This window comes from Pseudorca crassidens, chromosome 1 (genome assembly GCF_039906515.1).
Source record: "Pseudorca crassidens isolate mPseCra1 chromosome 1, mPseCra1.hap1, whole genome shotgun sequence".
NCBI classification, from domain to species: domain Eukaryota; kingdom Metazoa; phylum Chordata; class Mammalia; order Artiodactyla; family Delphinidae; genus Pseudorca; species Pseudorca crassidens.
In genome coordinates this window covers 60,215,977-60,237,035 of record NC_090296.1, presented here as the reverse complement: position 1 = coordinate 60,237,035, position 21,059 = coordinate 60,215,977, and the positions used below count along the sequence as shown (strand labels likewise).

At 37.4% G+C, this 21,059-nt stretch overlaps 1 protein-coding gene across 11 annotated transcripts in view; it reads left to right on the top strand.

Moving 5' to 3' along the window:
- MIA2 (MIA SH3 domain ER export factor 2) overlaps positions 1-21,059 on the top strand; it is an 89,768-nt gene that overhangs the window by 17,866 nt on the left and 50,843 nt on the right. For 5 of the 11 annotated variants that reach the window (XM_067737160.1, XM_067737155.1, XM_067737165.1 and 2 more), the window contains exons 2-5: positions 7,010-7,141; positions 11,139-11,160; positions 11,231-11,337; positions 20,856-20,927. In XM_067737160.1, the coding sequence (XP_067593261.1) occupies positions 7,010-7,141; positions 11,139-11,160; positions 11,231-11,337; positions 20,856-20,927 (333 nt within the window). The remainder of the gene's footprint in view (positions 1-7,009; positions 7,142-11,138; positions 11,161-11,230; positions 11,338-20,855; positions 20,928-21,059) is intronic. The other 6 variants (XM_067737173.1, XM_067737151.1, XM_067737172.1 and 3 more) reach the window with 5 other exon arrangements.

Genomic DNA, 21,059 nt, shown 5'->3' with positions numbered 1-21,059 from the left:
TCGTGGGCAGGTCCACGTCTGGTGTTGTGTTTTGGGGTGTCTGTGGACTTGTTATGATTTTAGGCAGCCTCTCTGCTAATGGGTGGGGTTGTGTTTCTTTCTGGCTAGTTGTTTTGCATAGGGTGTCCAGCACTGTAGCTTGCTGGTAGTTGAGTGAAGCTGGGTGTTGGTGTTGAGATGGAGATCTCTGTGAGATTTTTGCCGTTTGATATTACGTGGAGCTGGGAGGTCTCTTGTGGACCAGTGTCCTGAAGTTGGCTCTCCCACTGAGAGGCACAGCACTGACTCCTGGCTGCAGCACCAAGAGTCTTTCATCCACATGGCTCAGAATAAAAGGGAGAAGTAGAAAGAAAGAGGATAAAAGAAAATAAAAATAAAAAATAAAATAAAGTTAGTAAAATAAAAAATAATTATTAAGAAAAAAATTTTTTTAAAAGTAAAAAAAGAACAACAAAAAAACGGACAGATAGAACCCTAGGACAAATGGTGAAAGCAAAGCTCTACAGACAAAATCTCACACAGATGCATATACATACACACTCACAAAAAGAGGAAAAGGGGAAAAAATAATAAATGTTGCTCTTAAAGTCCACCTCCTCAATTTGGGATGATTCGTTGTCTGTTCAGGTATTCCACAGATGCAGTGTACGTGAAGTGGATTGTGGAGATTTAATCCGTTGGTCCTGAGGCTGCTGGGAGAAATTTCCCTTTCTCTTCTTTGTTCGCACAGCTCCCAGGACTCAGCTTTGGATTTGGCCCCGCCTCTGCGTGTAGGTCGCCGGAGGGCGTCTGTTCTTCGCTCAGACAGGATGGGGTTAAAGGAGCAGCTGACTCGGGGGCTCTGGCTCACTCAGGCCGGGGGGAGGGAGGGGCACAGAGTGTGGGGCGAGCCTGCGGCGGCAGAGGCCAGTGTGCCGTTGCACCAGCCTGAGGCGCGCCGTGCGTTCTCCGGAGGAAGTTGTCCCTGGATCCTGGGACCTTGGCAGTGGCGGGCTGCACAGGCTCCCTGGAAGAGAGTTGTGGATAGTGACATGTACTCACACACAGGCTTTTTGGTGGCGGCAGCAGCAGCCTTAGCGTCTCATGCCCGTTTCTGGGGTCCGTGCTGTTAGCCGCGGCTCGCGCCCGTTTCTGGAGCTCCTTTAAGCAGCGCTCTTAATCCCCTCTCCTCGAGCACCAGGAAACAAAGAGGGAAGAAAAAGTTTCTTGCCTCTTTGGCTGGTCCAGACTTTTCCCCGGAGTCCCCCGTGGCTAGCCATGGTGCACTAACCCCTTCAGGCTCTGTTCACTCTGCCAACCCCAGTCCTCTCCCTGTGCCCCGACCGAAGCCCGAGCATCAGCTCCCAGCCCCGCCCGCCCCGGCCGGTGAGCAGACAAGCCTCTCAGGCTGGTGAGTGCCGGTTGGCACCAGTCCTCTGTGCGGGAATCTCTCCGCTTTGCCTTGCGCACCCCTGTTGTTGTGCTCTCCTCCGCGGCTCCGAAGCTTACCCCTTCCGCCACCCGCAGTCTCCGCCCGCGAAGGGGCTTCTTAGTGTGTGGAAGCCTTTCCTCCTTCACAGCTCCCTCCCACTGGTGCAGGTCCCGCCCCTATTCTTTTGTCTCTCTTTATTGTTTTTTCTTTTGTCCTACCCAGGTACGTGGGGGAGTTTCTTGCCTTTTGGGAGGTTTGAGGTCTTCTGCCAGCGTTCAGTAGGTGTTCTGTAGGAGTTGTTCCACGTGTAGATGTATTTCTGATGTATCTGTGGGGAGGAAGGTGATCTCCGCGTCTTACTCTTCCGCCTTCTTCCCCTTCTCCCACTATTGCTATTCTGAATTGTTTTTCTGGAAGGTTACCTATCCCCACTTCATTTAGTTGTTTTTATGGGGTTTTATCTTGTTCCACCATCTGGTACATAGCCCTCTGCCTTTTTATCTTGTCTCTCTTTCTGTGAATGTGGTTTTGTTTCACAGGCTGCAGGATTGTAGTTGTTCTTGCTTCTGCTGTCTGCCTTCAGGTGGATTAGGCTATCTAAGAGGCTTGTGAAAGTTTCCTGATGGGAGGGACTGGTTGTGGGTAGAGCTGGCTGTTGCTCTATAGGGCAGAGCTCAGTAAAACTTTAATCTGCTTGTCTGTGATGGGTGGGGCTGGGTTTCCTCCCTGTTGGTTGTTTGGCCTGAGGCAACCCAACACTGGAGCCTACCCAGGCTTTTTGGTGGGGCTAATGGTGTACTCTGGGAGGGCTCACACCAAGGAGTACTTCCCAGAACTTCTGCTGCCAGTGTCCTTGTTCTCACAGTGAGACACAGCCACCCCCGCCTCTGCAGGAGACCCTCCAGCACTAGCAGGTAGGTCTGGTTCATTCTCCTCTGGGGTCACTGCTTCTTCCCCTGGGTCCCGATGTGCACACTACTTTGTGTGTGCCCTCCAAGAGTGGAGTCTCTGTTTCCCCCAGTCCTGTCGAAGTCCTGCAATCACATCCTGCTAGTCTTCAAAGTCTGATTCTCTAGGAATTCCTCCTCCCATTGCCAGACCCCCAGGTTGGGAAGCCTGACGTGGGGCTCACAACCTTCACTCCAGTGGGTGTACTTCTGTGGTATAATTGTTCTCCAGTTTGTGAGTCACCCACCCAGCAGTTATGGGATTTGATTTTATTGTGATTGCGCCCTCGTACCGTCTTATTGTGGCTTCTCCTTTGTCTTTGGATTTGGGGTATCTTTTTTGATGAGTTCCAGTGTTTTCCCGTTGATGATTGTTCAGCAGTTAGTTGTGATTCTGGTGCTCTCACCAGAGGGAGTGAGAACACGTCCTTGTACTCTGCCATCTTGAACTAGTCTTGCCTCTTCTTCCATCTTTCAACCTATTTATGTGTTTTAATCTAAAGTGTGTGTCTTGTAGATGGCATATAGTTGGAACGTGTTTTTTTTCTGTCTATTCTGCCAATCTCTGCCATTTAGTTGGACAGTATAACTCATTTACATTTAATATAATTAGTGATACTTCTGCCATTTTGCTATTTTCTATATTTCTTAGGTCTTTTTTGTTTCTTAGTTCCTCCATTTCTTTTGTGTTATATAGATGTTTTATATTGTGCCATTTTAGTGTTCCCCCCCTGCCCCTTAACTGTATGTGTTTGATTTATAATCATTTACTTTGGGTTAATCCACTTAATGTCAACAACTTTCTTCTATATAGTTCCATCCTTGCATTCTGTATGCTGTTTTTGTTACAATTTACATCTTTATGTATTTTACATCCAACAAAATAAATTTCTAATTATTGCATTATGCAATTGTGTTTTAAATTAGATAGAGAAAAAGGGAGTTATAAACAAAAATGTGTTTATAACCCTGCCCTGCTTTTATTTAGAACGTTAGGCTAAGCCTAATATCTGATAAGGCTGCTGAAACAAGGCTGAAACAAGACTGAAACATTTAAGTAAACCTTTACTAAGTGGTTTTATACTGAGGGTAAAAAAAAGAAAGGAGAAGAATAAGAATCAGACAGTTTAGTCTTAATAATATACCTTCCTCTCAGCCTGTGTCCCATTTTAGGACCTGGCATATATATATATTTTAATATTTATTTATTTATTTGGCTGCGTCAGATCTTTCATTGCAGCACATGGGCTCTTTGTTGAAGCACACGGGCTCTCTAGTTGTGGCACACGGGCTCTCTAGTTGTGGTGCATGGGCTCTAGAGTTTGTGTGCTTAGTTGCCTCGTGGCATGTGGGCTCTTAGTTACTTGACTAGGGATCGAACCTGTGTTCCCTGCATTGGAAGGCAGATTCTTAACCACTGGACCACCAGGGAAGTCCCAGGACCTGGCATATTTTTATGGGCTAGGTACCATTTTAGCACCCATCCTTACTCCTACCTTCCTCAATGTCTAGGTCCCAAGAGAGAATGACCGAAGTAGAAATAGTTGTTTTACCAGCTTAAGATCAGATACTGGTTTCCTTTTAGAGGTCCTCTCCCTTTATCTGTATGGTTGGCTTTGGGAATGATCACTTCCCTCACCACATTAAGGATGATATCATAACTATTTGCAGGAAACTTTCCCGTTTCAGTGGAACATAGACTGTATCAGACGATCTTTTTGTACAGTGACCCCTCCAGGACATCCATGTAGATTTGTCCAATAAACTGGTATTATAAAACTCAGAGTTGGAGTCACAGATTTGTGAGTTATTAGCATAGTGGTTTTAGTGTTTAGTTTCCGTTAAAACAATGGAAATGGATAAAATGAAAAGAGTATGTTTTTAAAAGTGTCTGGAATGTAACTTGTTAATAAATGTGGAATTAGTTGCTGGGTAGATGGATGAATGACTGAACGAATGTTAACTGCTTCTTGTGAGGTAATTATTAATTTTACAGATCGTGTTTCATCTTGTTTGGGTTGAACTCTTATTCTGCCTTAGCTCTTTTTAGACCATTTGATTCTAAAGCTCTTTTGATACCCTTTTAAAGGGAGAATTATTAATGATTACAAGTTTACATTTTTTGTAAAGAAAAAAATTTAAGAAAGGGATATACTAAAAATAGTTTTTATCAAACTTGATTATGGATAATGAGTGAATCAGTGCCCCTTTTAAACTTTTTGGTGGTTTATCACTAATTACAGGAAAAAATCTCTTTATGTAAAGTGGAAATTATTTTTTAAGTTTTATGTATTGGAGAGTGTAGGTTCATAAAACTTTGCATTACAGTCAAGTATTATCAGGGCCTGTATATGGACATCTTATTATGTTGTTTTTATTAATATAATATTTATTTGAGGTAAAATGAAAAATAATTTTAATTTAACCTCACTGTATTTTGTCAGCTTGATTAATTGCTTCTTTTAAGTTACGTGGTCTAGAATTCCTTTAATACTCACGTTTGGGAGTGGAATAGGTTTTAAGTGTTCCGTGATTAATCACTACCATGTTGTATGGAGGGTTACCTATTCTAAAATTTAGGACCAGTTTATCAAATCATGTGTAATTGTGTATTGCATTATATTTATTGATGTTTGATAAATTTGGTTATTCTTTCTATACTTTTGTGAGATAGGGTTCTATATTTTAGTTAAAATTTAAGGGTGAAAAATCTCCATGAGAAAACCAGCATAATTAAGACCTGAGCAATGGATTTGAGATGCATTCTTGAGACTCAGATTCTTTGCTATTCCTCAGTCCACCAGATCCCACCAGATTCCACCAGCTCAAGGCTTTAACGTAGAATTTACCATCTCCTTTTAGAATAGAAGGACTGATAAAATGTTATTGGATTTAAGAAATATCACTATACTAAAGATAATTTCATGTTTAATCTGAGAGATGCTTTTAGAATTGTCTCTTAAAGTGTTGTAGTGTTGTAAAGAAATCATTCCAATTATTAGGTTTTTGAAGTGATGTGCATTCTATGTTTTGACATAGTTAGCTGAAAGTAAGATGGTTGGAGAATATGTAAACTGTAAAGAAAGCATCTTTTCTTCCCAGTATTGTGTGTCAAATGCCTCTTTTACTCAGAGGCAGAAATAGATTTTTTTTTTTTTTTTAAATCACTGGTTGTTTCTAGCGATGTCACAATTCTGTGAGCTGGTAACAAGGGTAATGTAGGGAGAGGCAGAGGCAGAGATCAGGGTAAAGGGGTTGTTTTTTGTTTTTTTTTTTTAGAAAAGGTATAATCAGGTTTATTTAATACAGGTTAATGAACTGTTGATAGCATATATGGGTCACAGTTACAAAAAAGATTTTGGAGAAGAGAATAGATATTAAAAGGTGTTTTTCTAGATAGAAGGGGCCTAAAAAGGGAAGATTTGCCATAGAGGTTTTGGGTTGAACCCAGGAAAGAATCAAACCTGATCAGACTTGAGGTTGTTCTTAAAAAAGGGTATTTTTCCCCCCTACTTTTCACCTTTTTATGTGATTGAATAATATGTGGGGCCTGGTAACAAAGAAAAATAACCTCATTGGATGACAGTGAATAATGAACTGACCCAGAGAAAGATGAGATACAGAAGCAACTGCAAAAGCCTTAAGCTGTTTTGTGCTGAAAACTTGTTAGGGAGAGAAATAATGTGGAAAGGCTGTGGTTATAGGATCATGGTCTTTGGAGGAGGACTAATAGAAACAGCTACCTTTATTGAGTACCTGCACTCCATATTCATACAGCATTATTCCCATTACAGATAAGAGAAGGGAGCCACTGAGGTAGGGTAGAGGGATTCAAATTCTAAACCCAAGGTTTCATCAGTGGTTTTCAAACTTTAATAAAGCAGCAGATCCATTTTTTCCCCGCATAGGGAAATCTTATATGGAACCCCATATACTCTATGGAAAAAGCCTAAACTGGTTGAATCAGGGTAAGACCACCTGATTCAGCTTTTTTCTTTGGCCTTCTTTCCTCTTACTCTCATTTTCAGAAGCTCTGAGGCATCTCTGTAGAACTCTGGTCAGAAAATCATTAAATTTCACCATACTACTTTCCTTCATCACTTGGTGATAGTGGTTGAAAATTGCCAGAAAAATACCCTCTGATACCTGCTGTTTGGTGATAGTCTGGTACCCGTTTCATGAAAAGGGTGTTAATAGTATTTACATGTAAACTTGTACTTACGTTTGTGTCTTAATCTGTTGGGGCTGCCATAACAAAATACCATAGACTGGGTGGCTTAAACAGCAAACATTTTTCTCACAGTTCTGGAGGCTGGGAACACCAAGATAAAGATGCCACGGATCTGGTGTGTGGTGAGGGCACACTTCTGGTTCATAGTCTTCTCATTATAACCTCACGTGGTAGAAGTGTCAAGGGAGCTTGGAACCTCTCTTCTAAGATCACTAATCCCATTTCTGAGGGCTCCACTCTTATGACCTAATCACCTCCAAAGGGCCCTACTTCCAGATACCATCACATTGGGGATTAGGTTTCAACATAAGAATTTTGGGGTTGCAGGGGGACACAGAAAAATTCAGTGTTTAGCAGTTGGTAATCAACAATTTTTATCAAAAGTGTATTTTTAAGAGGTTAATTTTCTTTGTCTTGAAGGTTGTGGCAGCATTGCCTGAAGATATGAGACCAGGTTCTAACTTCTATGGTTTTCCATGGGAATTAGTGATATGTGCAACTGTTGTTGGATTTTTTGCTATTCTTTTGTTTTTGTGGAGAAGTTTTCGATCGGTAAGTAACCAGTGCTCTGTATACTAAGAGAATGTTCGTTCTGTCTTCATGTTGAACAAGTAATGTGAGAAACATATCTTTTGTTTTAAGGAAACAGGTTATTGTTATGTGGGCTACTCATGTTAATGTGTGGCTGCTAGAAACTGAATATGGATTTAGAGGAATTTTTTAAAGTGTAAAAATTCTCTATAGGAGTATTCCACACTAATACTAAAACCCTACCTCTATTTCTTTTTTTTTTAAAAAAATTTTATTGGAGTATAGTTGATTTATAATGTTGTGTAAGTTTCAGGTGTACAGCAAAACCTACCTTTATTTCTTACTTGCTTATTATTTGGGGTCTGTGTTTATTTTTAACAGTATACTATACATCTGTGAATATACCACCCAACCTGGAATCAAAGATATTGACTGTCACCTATATTTAGGTGATCCTCCCTCATTTCATCCCCCTGCCTCCCTGCACTAGAGGTAATCCTGTTCTGGATCCTGTGTTAATTATTCCCATGCCTTAAAAAAAATTTTTTTTGGTCATATGTACACAAATCCTTCAGAAGTGTAGTAATTTTGCTTAGTCTCATGCCATATGTCATGTTTTGGAACTGTTTTACTCCATCCTATATTGCTAAGATTCATCCATATTTTTGACCCATTTTGATTGTTTTAAGAATATTATATTGTAAGAATATATTACAATTAATTTATATATTTTATGGTCTTGGGCCTTTGAGTTGTTTCCAGGTTTTTTTCTATTACAAATAATGCTGCTGGGTAGTTTCTTATACTTGTCTCCTGTTGTATATTTGTAAGTTTCTCTTGGGAATATACTAGGTGTGAGATTACTGGGTTATATAGTATATTGGAAGTTCTGCTTTTAAAACATAGTACCAAATTCTTTTCCAAATTGTCTGTACCAATTTATACTCCCAACAGTAGTATATAAGAGGTCCTGGAGATCCATTTGATCTGTGTCATCTCCAACACCTGTTATTGTTGAAATTCTTTATTTTTGCCACTTGAATGGTATCTTAACCATGGTTCTGATTTGTATTCCTTGATCACTAGTGAGATTGAAAACTCAGTAAATTTATTGTCCATATGTATTTTTTCTTCAGGGAAATATTTATGTCTTATACCCATTTTTCTTTTGAGTAGTTTGTTTTCTTTTTTATTTGTAGGAGTTCTTTATATATTCTTGATGATATCCTTGTTGATTATCTATATTGCATATGTCCCAGTACGAAACATCTTTTCATTTTTCTTAAGATGTTTTGTGATGAGTAGAAATTCTTAATTAAAACAGTTTTCTTTTAGCACAGAATTGCTTGATCCATCTTGAGTTGATTTTTTGTTTAGTGTGGGGTAAGGAGTTGGTGTAATTCCCCACCCCTCTTCCCCCGCAATATAACCTTTTCCCCAGCTTTGTTTATTGAATAGTCTCCCTTCTTCCCATTCATCTGCCATGCTACATATGAGAGTTCCACATACATGTAGACTTTTTCTGTGCTCCTTATGCTCCTGATTATTATTGAAAGCAGATACATGTATATCATTCTATATCCATCCATTATTAGGTCAAGCTTGCTAATTATCTAATTTGTGGTGTTCGTGTATTACATATTCTTGCTCTTTTTTTGTTGTTTCCTTCATCTGTCAAGAGTGAAGAGAAGTTGGCTGAATTCCACTGTCATGATGGATTTATCAGTTACTTTCTGTAGTTTTGTCAATTCTCGCTTTACATATTTTGAGGATATTTTGTTAGGTGGATACATGTTTAGAATTGCTACATCTCTTCTTGGTGGATTGAATCTTTTATCAATAACTAGTGACCCTCTATAACTCTTCCGGTGCTTTTGTCTTAAAGTCTCTTATCTGATGTTAGTATAGCCAGACCAGTTTTCTTTTTGGTAATATTTCATGTGTCTTTTTCCATCCTTATATTTTCCAGTCTTTCTGTGGTCTTTTACTTAATGTATGTCCTGTATGAATTTCTTTTTTTATTTTTATTTTGTTGGAGTATAGTTAATTTACAATGTATTAGTTTCGGATGTACAGCAAAGTAATTCAGTTCTGTATGAATTTCTTTTATATAATCTGAAAATCTCTGTTTTTTCACTGAGTTTAGTGTATCTACATATATTATGATTATTGATTACTGATGTATTTGGACCAGTTTCTTCTAGGATACTTTATTAATTTGTTCCACTTTTAATGTTTCTTTTCTACATTTGTAAGTAAATCTTCCTTCTGAGAAAACAAAAACCTTATTTAGCATACTTTCACATCCCTTGGTCTCTTTCACTTTCCAATCCCCTTTCATATTGGTATAATCTAGAATTTTAGTTCTAAAAATATTTCCTTTTCCATTTCTTTGTTTTTTACTTTCTCCTCCACCCCTTCTCCAGTCCTCAAGACAACAACATATATTACCAAGATATTTGATCACCCATAATTGACATATCTCTTGCAGGGGCTCCTGAATTTAATTCTTCGCATATTTGAATACTTCTTTCTAGATTGTTTTCAGTGTTGGTCTTTGTGTGGCAAACCTTTTGTATGCTTGAGGATGTTTGAATTAAGTCTTCACACTGAAATGATAATTTGCTTGATACAAGCATTCTGTGTGCAAAGTTCTATCCTTTTACTTCCTTGTCTTTTTACATCTAATGTTACTTTTTGAAAGGTCTAGTGTCAATGTGATTCTTATTCATTTGTAAGTGATCTGTTCTCTGTGGAGGCTTTTAATTTGATATCCTTATTTCAATATAATATGTTCAGGTTTGATTTTTTTTCTTATTTCTTTAAATTCTCTTGAATATTTAAATATGAAATCTTTTATCTTTATTAATTCTGGGAAGTTTCTTCTGCATTTTACATTTTTTTTTCCTCTTTGGAACTATTATTTTTTTAAGATGTTGGCTCTTCTACTTCTCACTTCCCTCTTAACTTTTTTTCCTTTTTTTTTTTAATGGTTTACTGTTACCTTTTGAGATAGTTTCTGAATCTGATGTTTCAGTTCACTAATTGTTCCTCATCTATACCTACTATATTGTACCTTGACTTTCTTTTTTAATTAATTTATTTTATTTTTATTTTATTTTTGGCTGCGTTGGGTCTTCATTGCTGTGCGTGGGCTTTCTCTAGTTGCGGCGAGTGGGAGCGACTCTTTGCTTTGGTACGCGGGCTTCTCATTGCGGTGGCCTCTCCTGCCGCGGAGCACAGGCTCTAGGCACGCAGGCCTCAGCAGTTGTGGCTCGCGGGCTTAGTAGTCGTGGCTCACGGGCTCCAGAGCGCAGGCTCAGCAGCCATGGCACACGAGCCTAGCTGCTCCGCGGCATGTGGGATCCTCCCAGACCAGGCTTGAACCCGTGTCCTCTGCATTGGCAGGCAGATTCCTAACCACTGCGCCACCACGTAAACCCTGTACCTTGACTTTTAAATCTTGTTTTATTTAATTTTATTCCTGTATATCTTCTGTAGATCATTTAAGTCCCCACTGTTTTCTCTACTTAGATTACCTTAGTCCTAAACCTGCTTCCCTTATAAATGGAATTTTTCCTTCATTGTTTGAGAGAGAGGTTAAAGAAGAAAAAAGTTTTTTTACTTTATAGTCAGCAGATCCATGGCCGCATGGTAACATTTTTCAAACTGTTATTTTGGATATCATTACTGGGGAGATGATATAGGGGCTTCCTTAAGTAATTTGTTTTAGGGTCAAATATGTTTGAGGAGCAGTGGGCTAAATGAAATGAAACAGATATCTTTAAGGTAGACTTATTTCAGAGGCTTTAATATGCTAATACACAATGTGACTTCAGTAGGACGACTTTCATATGTATTTTTCTCATTGGAAATAGAACACTTTTTGGCGAACTTACATTTATACTAAGGCAATAACAAACCTTTTGTTTTTAAGTTGGCAATAGAAGTTAAATAAATTATATGTGCTTGCATGTGTGTGTGTTTTAATGTAATTTTTGTTAAAAATTTGTTTCAGGTTAGAAGCCGGCTCTATGTGGGTAAGCTCTTTTTTCTATTTTAGATCTCATCATTGTTGTTTACAATTAAATCAACTTAAAAACATGATAGCATTAACTCTGTTTTTAGGAAGAGAGAAAAAGCTTGCTGCAGAACTTTCTACACTGATCGAAGAAAAATGTAAACTACTTGAAAAATTTAGTGTTGTTCAAAAGGAGGTAAGACGTTTTTGAAAATGTTGACATTCATGTTAGAATCAGAAGACTTGATACTTTTCAATGCAGCTACTTCTGTGTTAGTTGAAGATCACTCATGCTTTGTTTGCAAAGTGTGAGACTTCAGTGGCTTTCATATTACCAGTCTAAATTTTAACCATTGTGGTAGGTGCATAGTGATGTCTCATTGTGGTTTCAGTTTTCATTTCCCTGACTAATGAGGTTAATCACCTTTTCATGATTATTGGCCATTTGGATATCCTTTTTGTCATGTTGCCTAGTTTTTTTTTTTCACATTTTAAAAAGTATGCTTATCTCTCTTTTTCCTTTTGATATGTAGGATTTTTTCCTATGTTTTGGATACAAGTCCTTTGTCAGGTATACGTATTGCAAATATCTTCTTGCACTCTGTGGTTTGCCTTTTTATTTCAAATGGTGTCTTGGTAAGCATAAGTTCTTAATTGTAACATAGTCTAATTTTTCAGTCTTTTCTTTATGATGACTGTTATTTGTTTCCTACTTAAATTTTTTTGTGTACTCAAGAGTATGAAGATATTCTTCTGTGTTATCTTTTAGAAACTTAATTTTTTTACTCATTTAGTCTTTGTACTAGTTTGCTAGGACTGCCATAACACAATACCACAGACTGGATGACTTACATAGAAATTAATTTTTTTTCACAGTTTAGGAGGCTAGAGGTCCAGGATCAAGGTGTTGGCAGGTTTGGTTTCTTCTGAGGCTTATCATTTTGACATAACTGGTCATCTTCTTGCCCTGTCCTCACATTGTCTTTTCTCTGTGCAGGTGCACGTTTCTGATGTCTCTCAGTGTGTCCAAATTTCCTCTTCTTGTAAGGGCACCAGTAAGATGGATTAGGGCCTATCTTAATCCAAGGGGCTCATTTTAACTTAACAACCTTTATTTTTTTTAAATTTTATTTATTTTTGGCTGTGTTGGGTCTTTGTTGCTACCCACAGGCTTTCTCTAGTTGCGGCAAGCAGGGGCTGCTCTTCGTTGCGGTGCGCTGGCTTCTCATTGTGGTGACTTCCCTTGTTGCGGAGCACGGCCTCTAGGTGCGTGGGCTTCAGTAGTTGTAGCATGTGGGCTCAGTAGTTGTGGCTCACGGGCTCTAGAGCGCAGGCTCAGTAGTTGTGGCACACGGGCTTAGTTGCTCTGCGGCATGTGGGATCTTCCCAGACCAGGGCTTGAACCCGTGTCCCCTGAATTGGCAGGTGGATTCTTAACCACTACGCCTCCGGGGAAGTCCTAACTTAATGATCTTTAAAGGGCCTGTCTCCAAATACAGTCACATTTTGAGGTATTGGGGCTTCAACATACACATTCTGAGGGGAAACAGTTCAGCCCTAAATTAATCAGTCTTTAATCTATCTAGAATTGAATCTGTGATGGTGTGATTGGTGGTTAGTATTCAACATATTATATATATATTTTTTTGCGGTACGCGGGCCTCTCACTGTTGTGGCCTCTCCTGTTGTGGAGCACAGGCTCCAGACGCGCAGGCTCAGCGGCCATGGCTCACGGGCCCAGCCGCTCCGTGGCATGTGGGATCTTCCCGGACCGGGGCACGAACCCATGTCCCCTGCATTGGCAGGCGGACTCTCAACCACTGTGCCACCAGGGAAGCCCAGTATTCAATATTTTTCACGTGGCTATTGAATTTACCAGTACCATTTATTAAAAGACCATCTTTTCCTTTTGTTCTGTAGTGTCGTAGTCTTAGGTTATGTGACTGTATATATCTGAGTCTGTTTCTATAATATTTTCTATTCTGTTGGTCTGTTTTTTTAAAAAAATATATCCTTGCACCAATACCATGCTTTTTATTTTTTTTTAATTTTTTAATTTTTTTAACATGTTTATTGGAATATCATGTTTTTTAAAGTCTACCTAGCACGTCTTGATGTCTGACAATATAAACCTCCAGGTTTGTTTTTCAAGATTGTCTTGGCCGTCTTGGCACTTTGTCTTTTTGTGTAAATTTTAAATCACTTCATCAGTTTACACATGCACACATACACATAGCCTCTTAGGAGTTTGGGATTGCATTGAATATATAGATTAATTTGGAGAGAATTTACCTTTTTACAGTGTTGAGTGTTTATCCGTGGGCTGTGATATATCCTTCTTTTTATGTCTTTTTAAAATTCTCTCAGTATTGTTCATACATTTTTGTGTTGAGGTCTTGTACATCTTTTCTGAGATTTATTCCCTGGTATCTGATGAGTTTTGAAACTATTATAAATAGTATAGTTTTTTTAACAGCTTTTCGGGGGTATGATTCACATACTATACTATTTATTTAAAGTGTACAAATGAATGGCTTTTGTATATTCACAGAGTTGTATGTCCACCACAAAATATTTTCAGACATATTTTTTACACCCCAAAGAAACCCTGTACCTCTTTAGCTGTCACCCTTCACCCAATCTCCCCTACTTGTAAGCCCTAGACAGCTTATCTACTTTCTGTCTCTATAAACTTGCCTACTCTAGATTCCATTTTACATAAATGGAATGATACAACATGTGCTTCCTTGTGACTAGCTTTTTAAGCCTAGCATAATGTTTTCAAGATTCATCCATGTTGTACTATGTATCAATACTTAATATCTTTTTTTGCCAAATAATATTCCCTACCACAACTGATATATCCATTTTTCAGGTGGTGGACATTTGGGTTATTGTACTTTCTGGCTGTTATAAATGATGCTGTTGTGGACATTCTTGTACAAGTTTTTGTGTGGATATATGTTTTAAATTCTTTGAGGCATATACCTAGGAGTAGAATTGCTGGGTCTATATATAACTTTTTGAAGAACTGCGAGATTGTGTTTCACAGTGGCCGTACTAGTTTATATTTCCACCAACAGTTTGTGAATGTTGCGTTTTCTCCACATCTTTCCCAACACTTATTTTTTTTTTGGCCACGCCATGCAGCATGTGAGACCTTAGTTCCCCAACCAGGGATCGAACCCGTGCCCCCTGCAGTGGAAGTGTGGAGTCCTAACCACTGGACCCCTCAGGAATTCCCTCCCAACACTTGTTATTATGTCTTTTTGATTATAGCCATCCTAGTTGATGTGAAGTGTGTCTCAATGAGGTGTTTCTTTTTTTTTTTTTGATTTTATTGAAGTATAGTTGGTTTACAGTGTTGTGTCAGTGAGGTTTTAATTTGCGTTTCCCTGATGGCTAGTGATGTTGAACATCTTTTCATTTGCTTATTGGCATTTATATATTTTCTTTGGAGAAATGTCTACTCAGTTCCTTTGCCTATTTTTAATTTTTAAAAATTAATTAATTAATTTTTGGCTGCGTTGGGTCTTTGTTGTTGCGCACAGGCTTTCTGTAGTTGCGGTGCACGGGGGCTACTCTTCGTTGCGGTGTGCAGGCTTCTCATTGTGGTGGCTTCTCTTTGTTGTAGAGCGCAGGCTCTAGGCGCGCGGGCTTCAGTAGTTGTGGCATGCGGCCTCCGTAGTTGTGGCTTGTGGGCTCTAGAGTGCAGGCTCAGTATTTGTGGCACATGGGCTTAGTTGCTCCATGGCATATGGGATCTTCCCCGCCCAGAGCTCAAACCCGTGTCCACTGCATTGTCAGGCGGATTCTTAACCACTGTGCCACCAGGGAAGCCCCCTTTGCCTATTTTTAAATAGGGTTATTTGTCTTTGTTATTGAGTTCTAACTTTATATATTATAGATATGAGCCCCTTATCAGATATGTAATTTGCAGATATTTTCTCTTATTCTGTGGCATGTTCTCCTCACTTTCTTGGTGGTATATTTGAAGCATAGAACTTTTTAATTTTGGTGATGCTCAGTTTATCTATTTTTTCTTTTGTTGGTTATGCTTTTGGTGTCATTTCTAAGAAACTGTTGCTTAAAACAAGGTCACAAAGATTTACATCTGTGTTTCCTTCTAAAAGTTTTATGTGATTAGCTGTTATGTTTAGATCTTTGATCTATTTTGAATTAATTTTTGTATATTGTTAGGTAGGGGTCCAGTTTTATTTTTGGCATGTGGATATCCAGTTGTCTTAGCACTGTTGTTGAAATGACTGATCTTTCCCCATTGAATTGTTGTGGCATCCTTGTTGAAAATCAGCTGACCATAATTGTGAGGGTGCATTTCTGGGCTCTCAGTTGTATTTCATTGATTTATATGTCTATCCTTAATGCCAGTTTCACACTGTCTTGATTCGTGTAGCTTTGCAGTAAGGTTTGAAATTGGGAAGTATAAGTCCTCCAACTTTTTAAGATCATTCTGAGCCTTTTGCATTTTCTATGAATTTTAGGATCAGCTTGCAATTTCTGCAAATAAATTAGCTGGGATTTTGATAGGGCTTATGTTGAATCAGTAGATCAGTTTGGGGTTATTGCCATCTTAGCAGTATTATGTCTTCTGATCCATGAATATGGGATGCCTTTCCATTTATTTAGGTCTTCTTTATTTCTGTAATATTTTGTAGTTCGCAGAGTATTAGGTTTACACTTCTTTTGCAAAATTTATTTCTAAGTATTTTTTCTTTTTGATGTTACTGCAAATGGAATTTAAAAAAAATTATCTTTTATTTGCTAATTGCTGGTATAGTGTTTATTCTCTTGTTATTTTCTAAACATTTATGGGACCTTCAGAGAGGTCTGCTCTTTTATTTCTGACATTAGGTTGATTGTCTGTCTTTCTCTCTTTGTCACCTTATCCTTGACAGTGGTTTATCAACTTTTTTAGTGTTTCCAAAGAACAATCTTTTGGCTCAGTTGATTCTTTTTACTTTATTTGCTTTCTAATTCATTACTGTCCTTATTACTTCATTTTTAACTTTTCTTTGGTTTACTTGCTTTTCTTTTTTATCACTTCTTGGGATGGATACTAAAATCATTGAGTTTTTAGCCTTCTTTTATAATTTCTGCATTAAAGTTATAATTTACTTGGCAAGTTTGGCTTTTATTAAAGCATCTTGTTCGTTTTGATATGTCATGGTTTGCTGATCATTCAGTGTAAAATATTTTAAAAATTTTATTGTGATATTTTCTTTGAAACATTGGTTATTTGTTAGGATATTTATTACTTTCCTAACATATGGGGATTTCCCAATAGTTTGTTATTAAGTTTTAGCCTAATTCTACCTAATTATATTTAATTCAGAGAATATCCTTTGTATGATTTCGTTCCTTTATTTGTTGATACTTAATTTCTGGCTTTGCATAAGATTGATTTTGGTAAATGTTTCATATACAATATACATATATACTATTATTATCCTTGTGTCAATACCATACCATTTTATTTACTAGTTTATTGGTATATAAATATAAAAATTGTCACTTGTTAATTTTTTATTCATATCGTCTATTGGTTATTGAGAGAAATATGTTAAAATTTCCCATTAATATTGTAGATTCGTTTTTCTCTTAGTTTTATTATTTTTATGTATATTGAGGCTATGTTAGATGCATATAGATTTAAAATTATTTATTTTCTTAGTTAGATTGACCGTTTTATCATTATGAATACCCCTGTTTTATTTGTAGTAATTCCTTTTTTAAAAATTTTTATTGGAGTATATTTGATTTATTACAATATAGTGTTAGTTTCAGGTGTACACCAAAGTGAATCAGTTATACATATACATATATCCACTCTTTTTTAGATTCTTTTCCCATATAGGCCATTACAGAGTATTGAGTAGAGTTTCCTGTCCTATACAGCAGGTTCTTACTAGTTATCTATTTTATATATAGTAGTGTGTATATGTCAACCCCAGTCTCCAATTTATCCCTCCTTCTCCTTATACCCTGGTAACCATAAGTTTGTTTTCTACATCTGTGACTCTACTTCTGTTTTGTAAATAAGTTCGTTTGTACCCCCCCCTTTTTTTTTTTTTTGCGGTATGCGAGCCTCTCACTGTTGTGGCCTCTCCCGTTGCGGAGCACAGGCTCCAGGCATGCAGGCCCAGTGGCCATGGCTCACGGACCCAGCCGCTCTGCGGCATGTGGGATCCTCCCGGACCGGGGCACGAACCCGTGTCCCCTGCATCAGCAGGCGGACTCTCAACCACTGCGCCACCAGGGAAGCCCCTGTACCCCTTTTTTTAGATTCTGCATATAAGCAATATCATATGATATCTGTCTTTCTGTGTCTGACTTACTTCACTCAGTATGACAATCTCTAGGTCGATCCATGTTGCTGCAAATGGCATTATTTCATTCTTTTTAATGGCCGAGTAATATTCCATTGTATATATGTACCACATCTTCTTTATCCATTCCTCTGTTGATGGACATTTAGGTTACTTCCATGTCCTGGCTATTGTATTGTAAACAGTGCTGCAATGAACATTGGGGTGCATGTATCTTTTTGAATTATGGTTTTCTCCAGGTACATGCCTAGGAGTAAGATTGCTGGGTCATATCGTAGTTCTATTTTTAGTTTTTTAAAGAACCTCCATACTGTTCTCCATAGTGGCTGTACCAATTTATATTCCCACCAACAGTGTAGAGGGTTCCCTTTTCTCCACACCCTCTCCAGCATTTATTGTCTGTAGATTTTTTGATGGTGGCCATTCTGACCAGTGTGAGGTGATACCTCATTGCGGTTTTGATTTGCATTTCTCTGATAATTAGTGATGTTGAGAATCTTTTCATGTGCTTTTTGGCCATCTGTATGTCTTTTTTTGGAGAAATGTCTATTTAGATCTTCTGCCCATTTTTTGATTGGATTATTTGGTTTTTTTTGATAATTGAACTACATGAGCTGTTTGTATATTTTGGAGATTAATCCCTTGTTAGTTGCTTTGTTTGCAGATATTTTCTCACATTCTGAAGGTTGTCTTTTTGTTTTGTATTTGTAGTAATTGACTTTGTCTGATATACAGTGTAACAATCCCAATTTTCACTTGGTGAACATTTGCGTGGTAGATCTTTTCCCATTATTTTACTTTCAACCTTATTATATACTTTTGTTTAAGCTGTCTCTTTTGGAAACAGCCTACAGATGGGTTTTGCTTTTGTTAATCAGTCTAAAAAAATCTTTTAATTAGATTATTTAGTTCATTTGCATTTAATGTAATTTCTAATTTATTAGGGGTCAAATCAACCATCTTAACTGTTTGTTTTCTATTTGACCCACCTGTCCCATGTGGCTTTTTCTCTTCTCTTGTTTTCTTCTGGATTGAAATAGTCATTTATTAATTCAGTATTTTCTACATCAATGCATTTGTTATAGATTTTATTTTTTTAATGGTTACCTTAGAGATTGCAACATGTATCCTTAATTTATTAAATTCTAATATAAATTTGTGCTGTTGCTACTTACTGGATAATGCAAAGATCTTAGAATGCTTTAATTCCACTTGCCCCCTTTTATTTAAGTGCTGTTGCAGTATATATATATATGTATTTTTCTTCTCATTATTAATTTATTTAATTTATTTTTATTTTTGGCTGCGTTGTGTCTTTGATGCTGCATGCGGGCTTTCTCTGGTTTTTGCAAGTGGGGGCTACTCTTCATTGCGGTGCGCGGGCTTCTCATTGTGGTGGCTTCTCTTGTTGCGGAGCATGGGCTCTAGGCACATGGGCTTCAGTAGTTGTGGCTCGCGGGCTGTAGAGCGCAGGCTCAGTAGTTGTGGCACACGGGCTTAGTTGCTCCCTGGCATGTGGGATCTTCCCAGATCAGGGCTCGAACCCATGTCCCCTGCATTGGCAGGCAGATTCTTAACCACTGCGCCACCAGGGAAGCCCTGTTGCACTGTATTTTGACTTTATATAAACCTCCAAATCATTTTATTATTCTTTGAAACAGTCAAGATTCATTTGAATTTATCCACACATTTATTCTTTCCATTGTTCTTTATTCATTCTTTCGTTTCCACCTTCTATCTGGGATGATTTTCCTTCCTCCTGAAGGATAGAGAAACTTCCTGGTCTTTTCTTTTCTGGAATATACTGTTGATAAATTCTCTTAGTTTTTGTTTGTCTGATAACGTCTTTATTTCTCCATTTTGTATAATGCTCTTTATAGAAGTCTGAGTTGGCAGTTGCAGTTATTTTCTTTAAGCACTTTGGACATCTCATTTTACTGATTTTTTTCCTTGGCATGTTGTTTGTGGGTCAAAGTCAGCTATAAGTTTTATTGCAATTTGGTGATCTTGTTTTGTATTTTTTCTCTTTCAATTTTAAAAATTGAGGTATAATTTTCATATAATAAAAAGGACATTCTTAAATATGCAGTTCTGTGAATTTTGACAGGTATATTCACCCATGAAGCTACCACTCCCATCAATACATAAAACATTTCTATCACCCTTATATTTCCCTTGTGCTCATTTTCACTCAGTCCCCTACCCCTGCCGGCAACCGTTTTTATTTCTATCACCATAAATTAGTTTTTGTCTGTTTCAGAGTTTGTATAAATGAAATCATACTTTTGTTTCTGCCTTTTTTCAGTTAGCATTGTATTTTTGAGATTCACTATGTTGTTGCATATACTAGTAGTTTTTTACTTTAACTTGCAAGTAAATTTGCATTACATCAACATATCACAATTTTTTTTATCCATTTACCACTTAATATGGTTATTTCTAGCTTTTGGCTATTATGAATAAAGTTGCTATGATCATTCTATCTTTTTGTGTGTGTGTGTGGGGTATATATTTTCATTTCTCTTTTGTAAATATCTAGTATTAGAATTGGTAGGTCATAGGGCAGGTATTGTATAACTTTATAAGAAACTATCTGGCTACTTTTATGATTTTCTCTTTATCTTTGATTTTCAGCAGCGTTACTAGTTGTCTAGATGTGGTTTCTTCTATTTATCATCCCTGGGCTTCATGATGTTCTAGAATCTGTGGCTTAATGACTTTCTTTAGTTTTGTAACACTCTTGATCATAACCTTTTCAAATATTGTTATTGCTTTCTTTTTTTTCTCTTCCTGTAATTTTAAATACTTGTATTTTAGTTTTTTACTATATCCCATGTATCTCTTATGTTCTTTTCTGGGTTTCTTATCTCTTTCTTCACACTTCAGTCTAGATGTTTTCTTCTAATCTAGTTTCCATTTTACTAATTGTCTTCATCTGTATCTAATCATCTTTTAAACCATCTTAATTTCATTTATTTCCTTTTTCAGTTCTAAAGTTTGTGTGGCTGTTTTTGTAGTTCTTTTTTTCTGGTTTAATTATTTTGGTTCCTCTTACATATCAAGCTTACTTATTTTAATGTCTGAAGGAGAACTGTATTACCTGAATCCTCCAAGAGTCTGCTCTCTTGCTTATTTTTTTCTCTTGGTTCTCAGTCAGCTCTTGTTTTCTTGAATACCAGATTATTTTATGTTGAGTATCAGTAATAGTATAACAGAAATTATAGTGGTAAATTTGAAACTGTGGGCAATGTTATCTTTCTGCAGTGAGGATTTACTCTTCCTTCTCATGGAATTGGTGGGTCATAGGGCAGGTGTAGTTTGGAATAAAATTTACGGCCCTTTTACTTACAGTGTTGCTTTCTTTCAGTATGAAGGCTTAGAGTCATCTTTAAAGGATGCCAGCTTTGAGAAGGAGTCAACAGAAGCACAAAGTTTGGAGGTAAAAACAAATAGTATAATTATAAAAGTTAGGGGGAAGATTCTTACTAAATAACATAAATTTTGAAAGTCATGTATCTTCTCAAAACTCACATTTCAAAGGAAATGTGAAAGAGTATCTCTAGATGTTAAA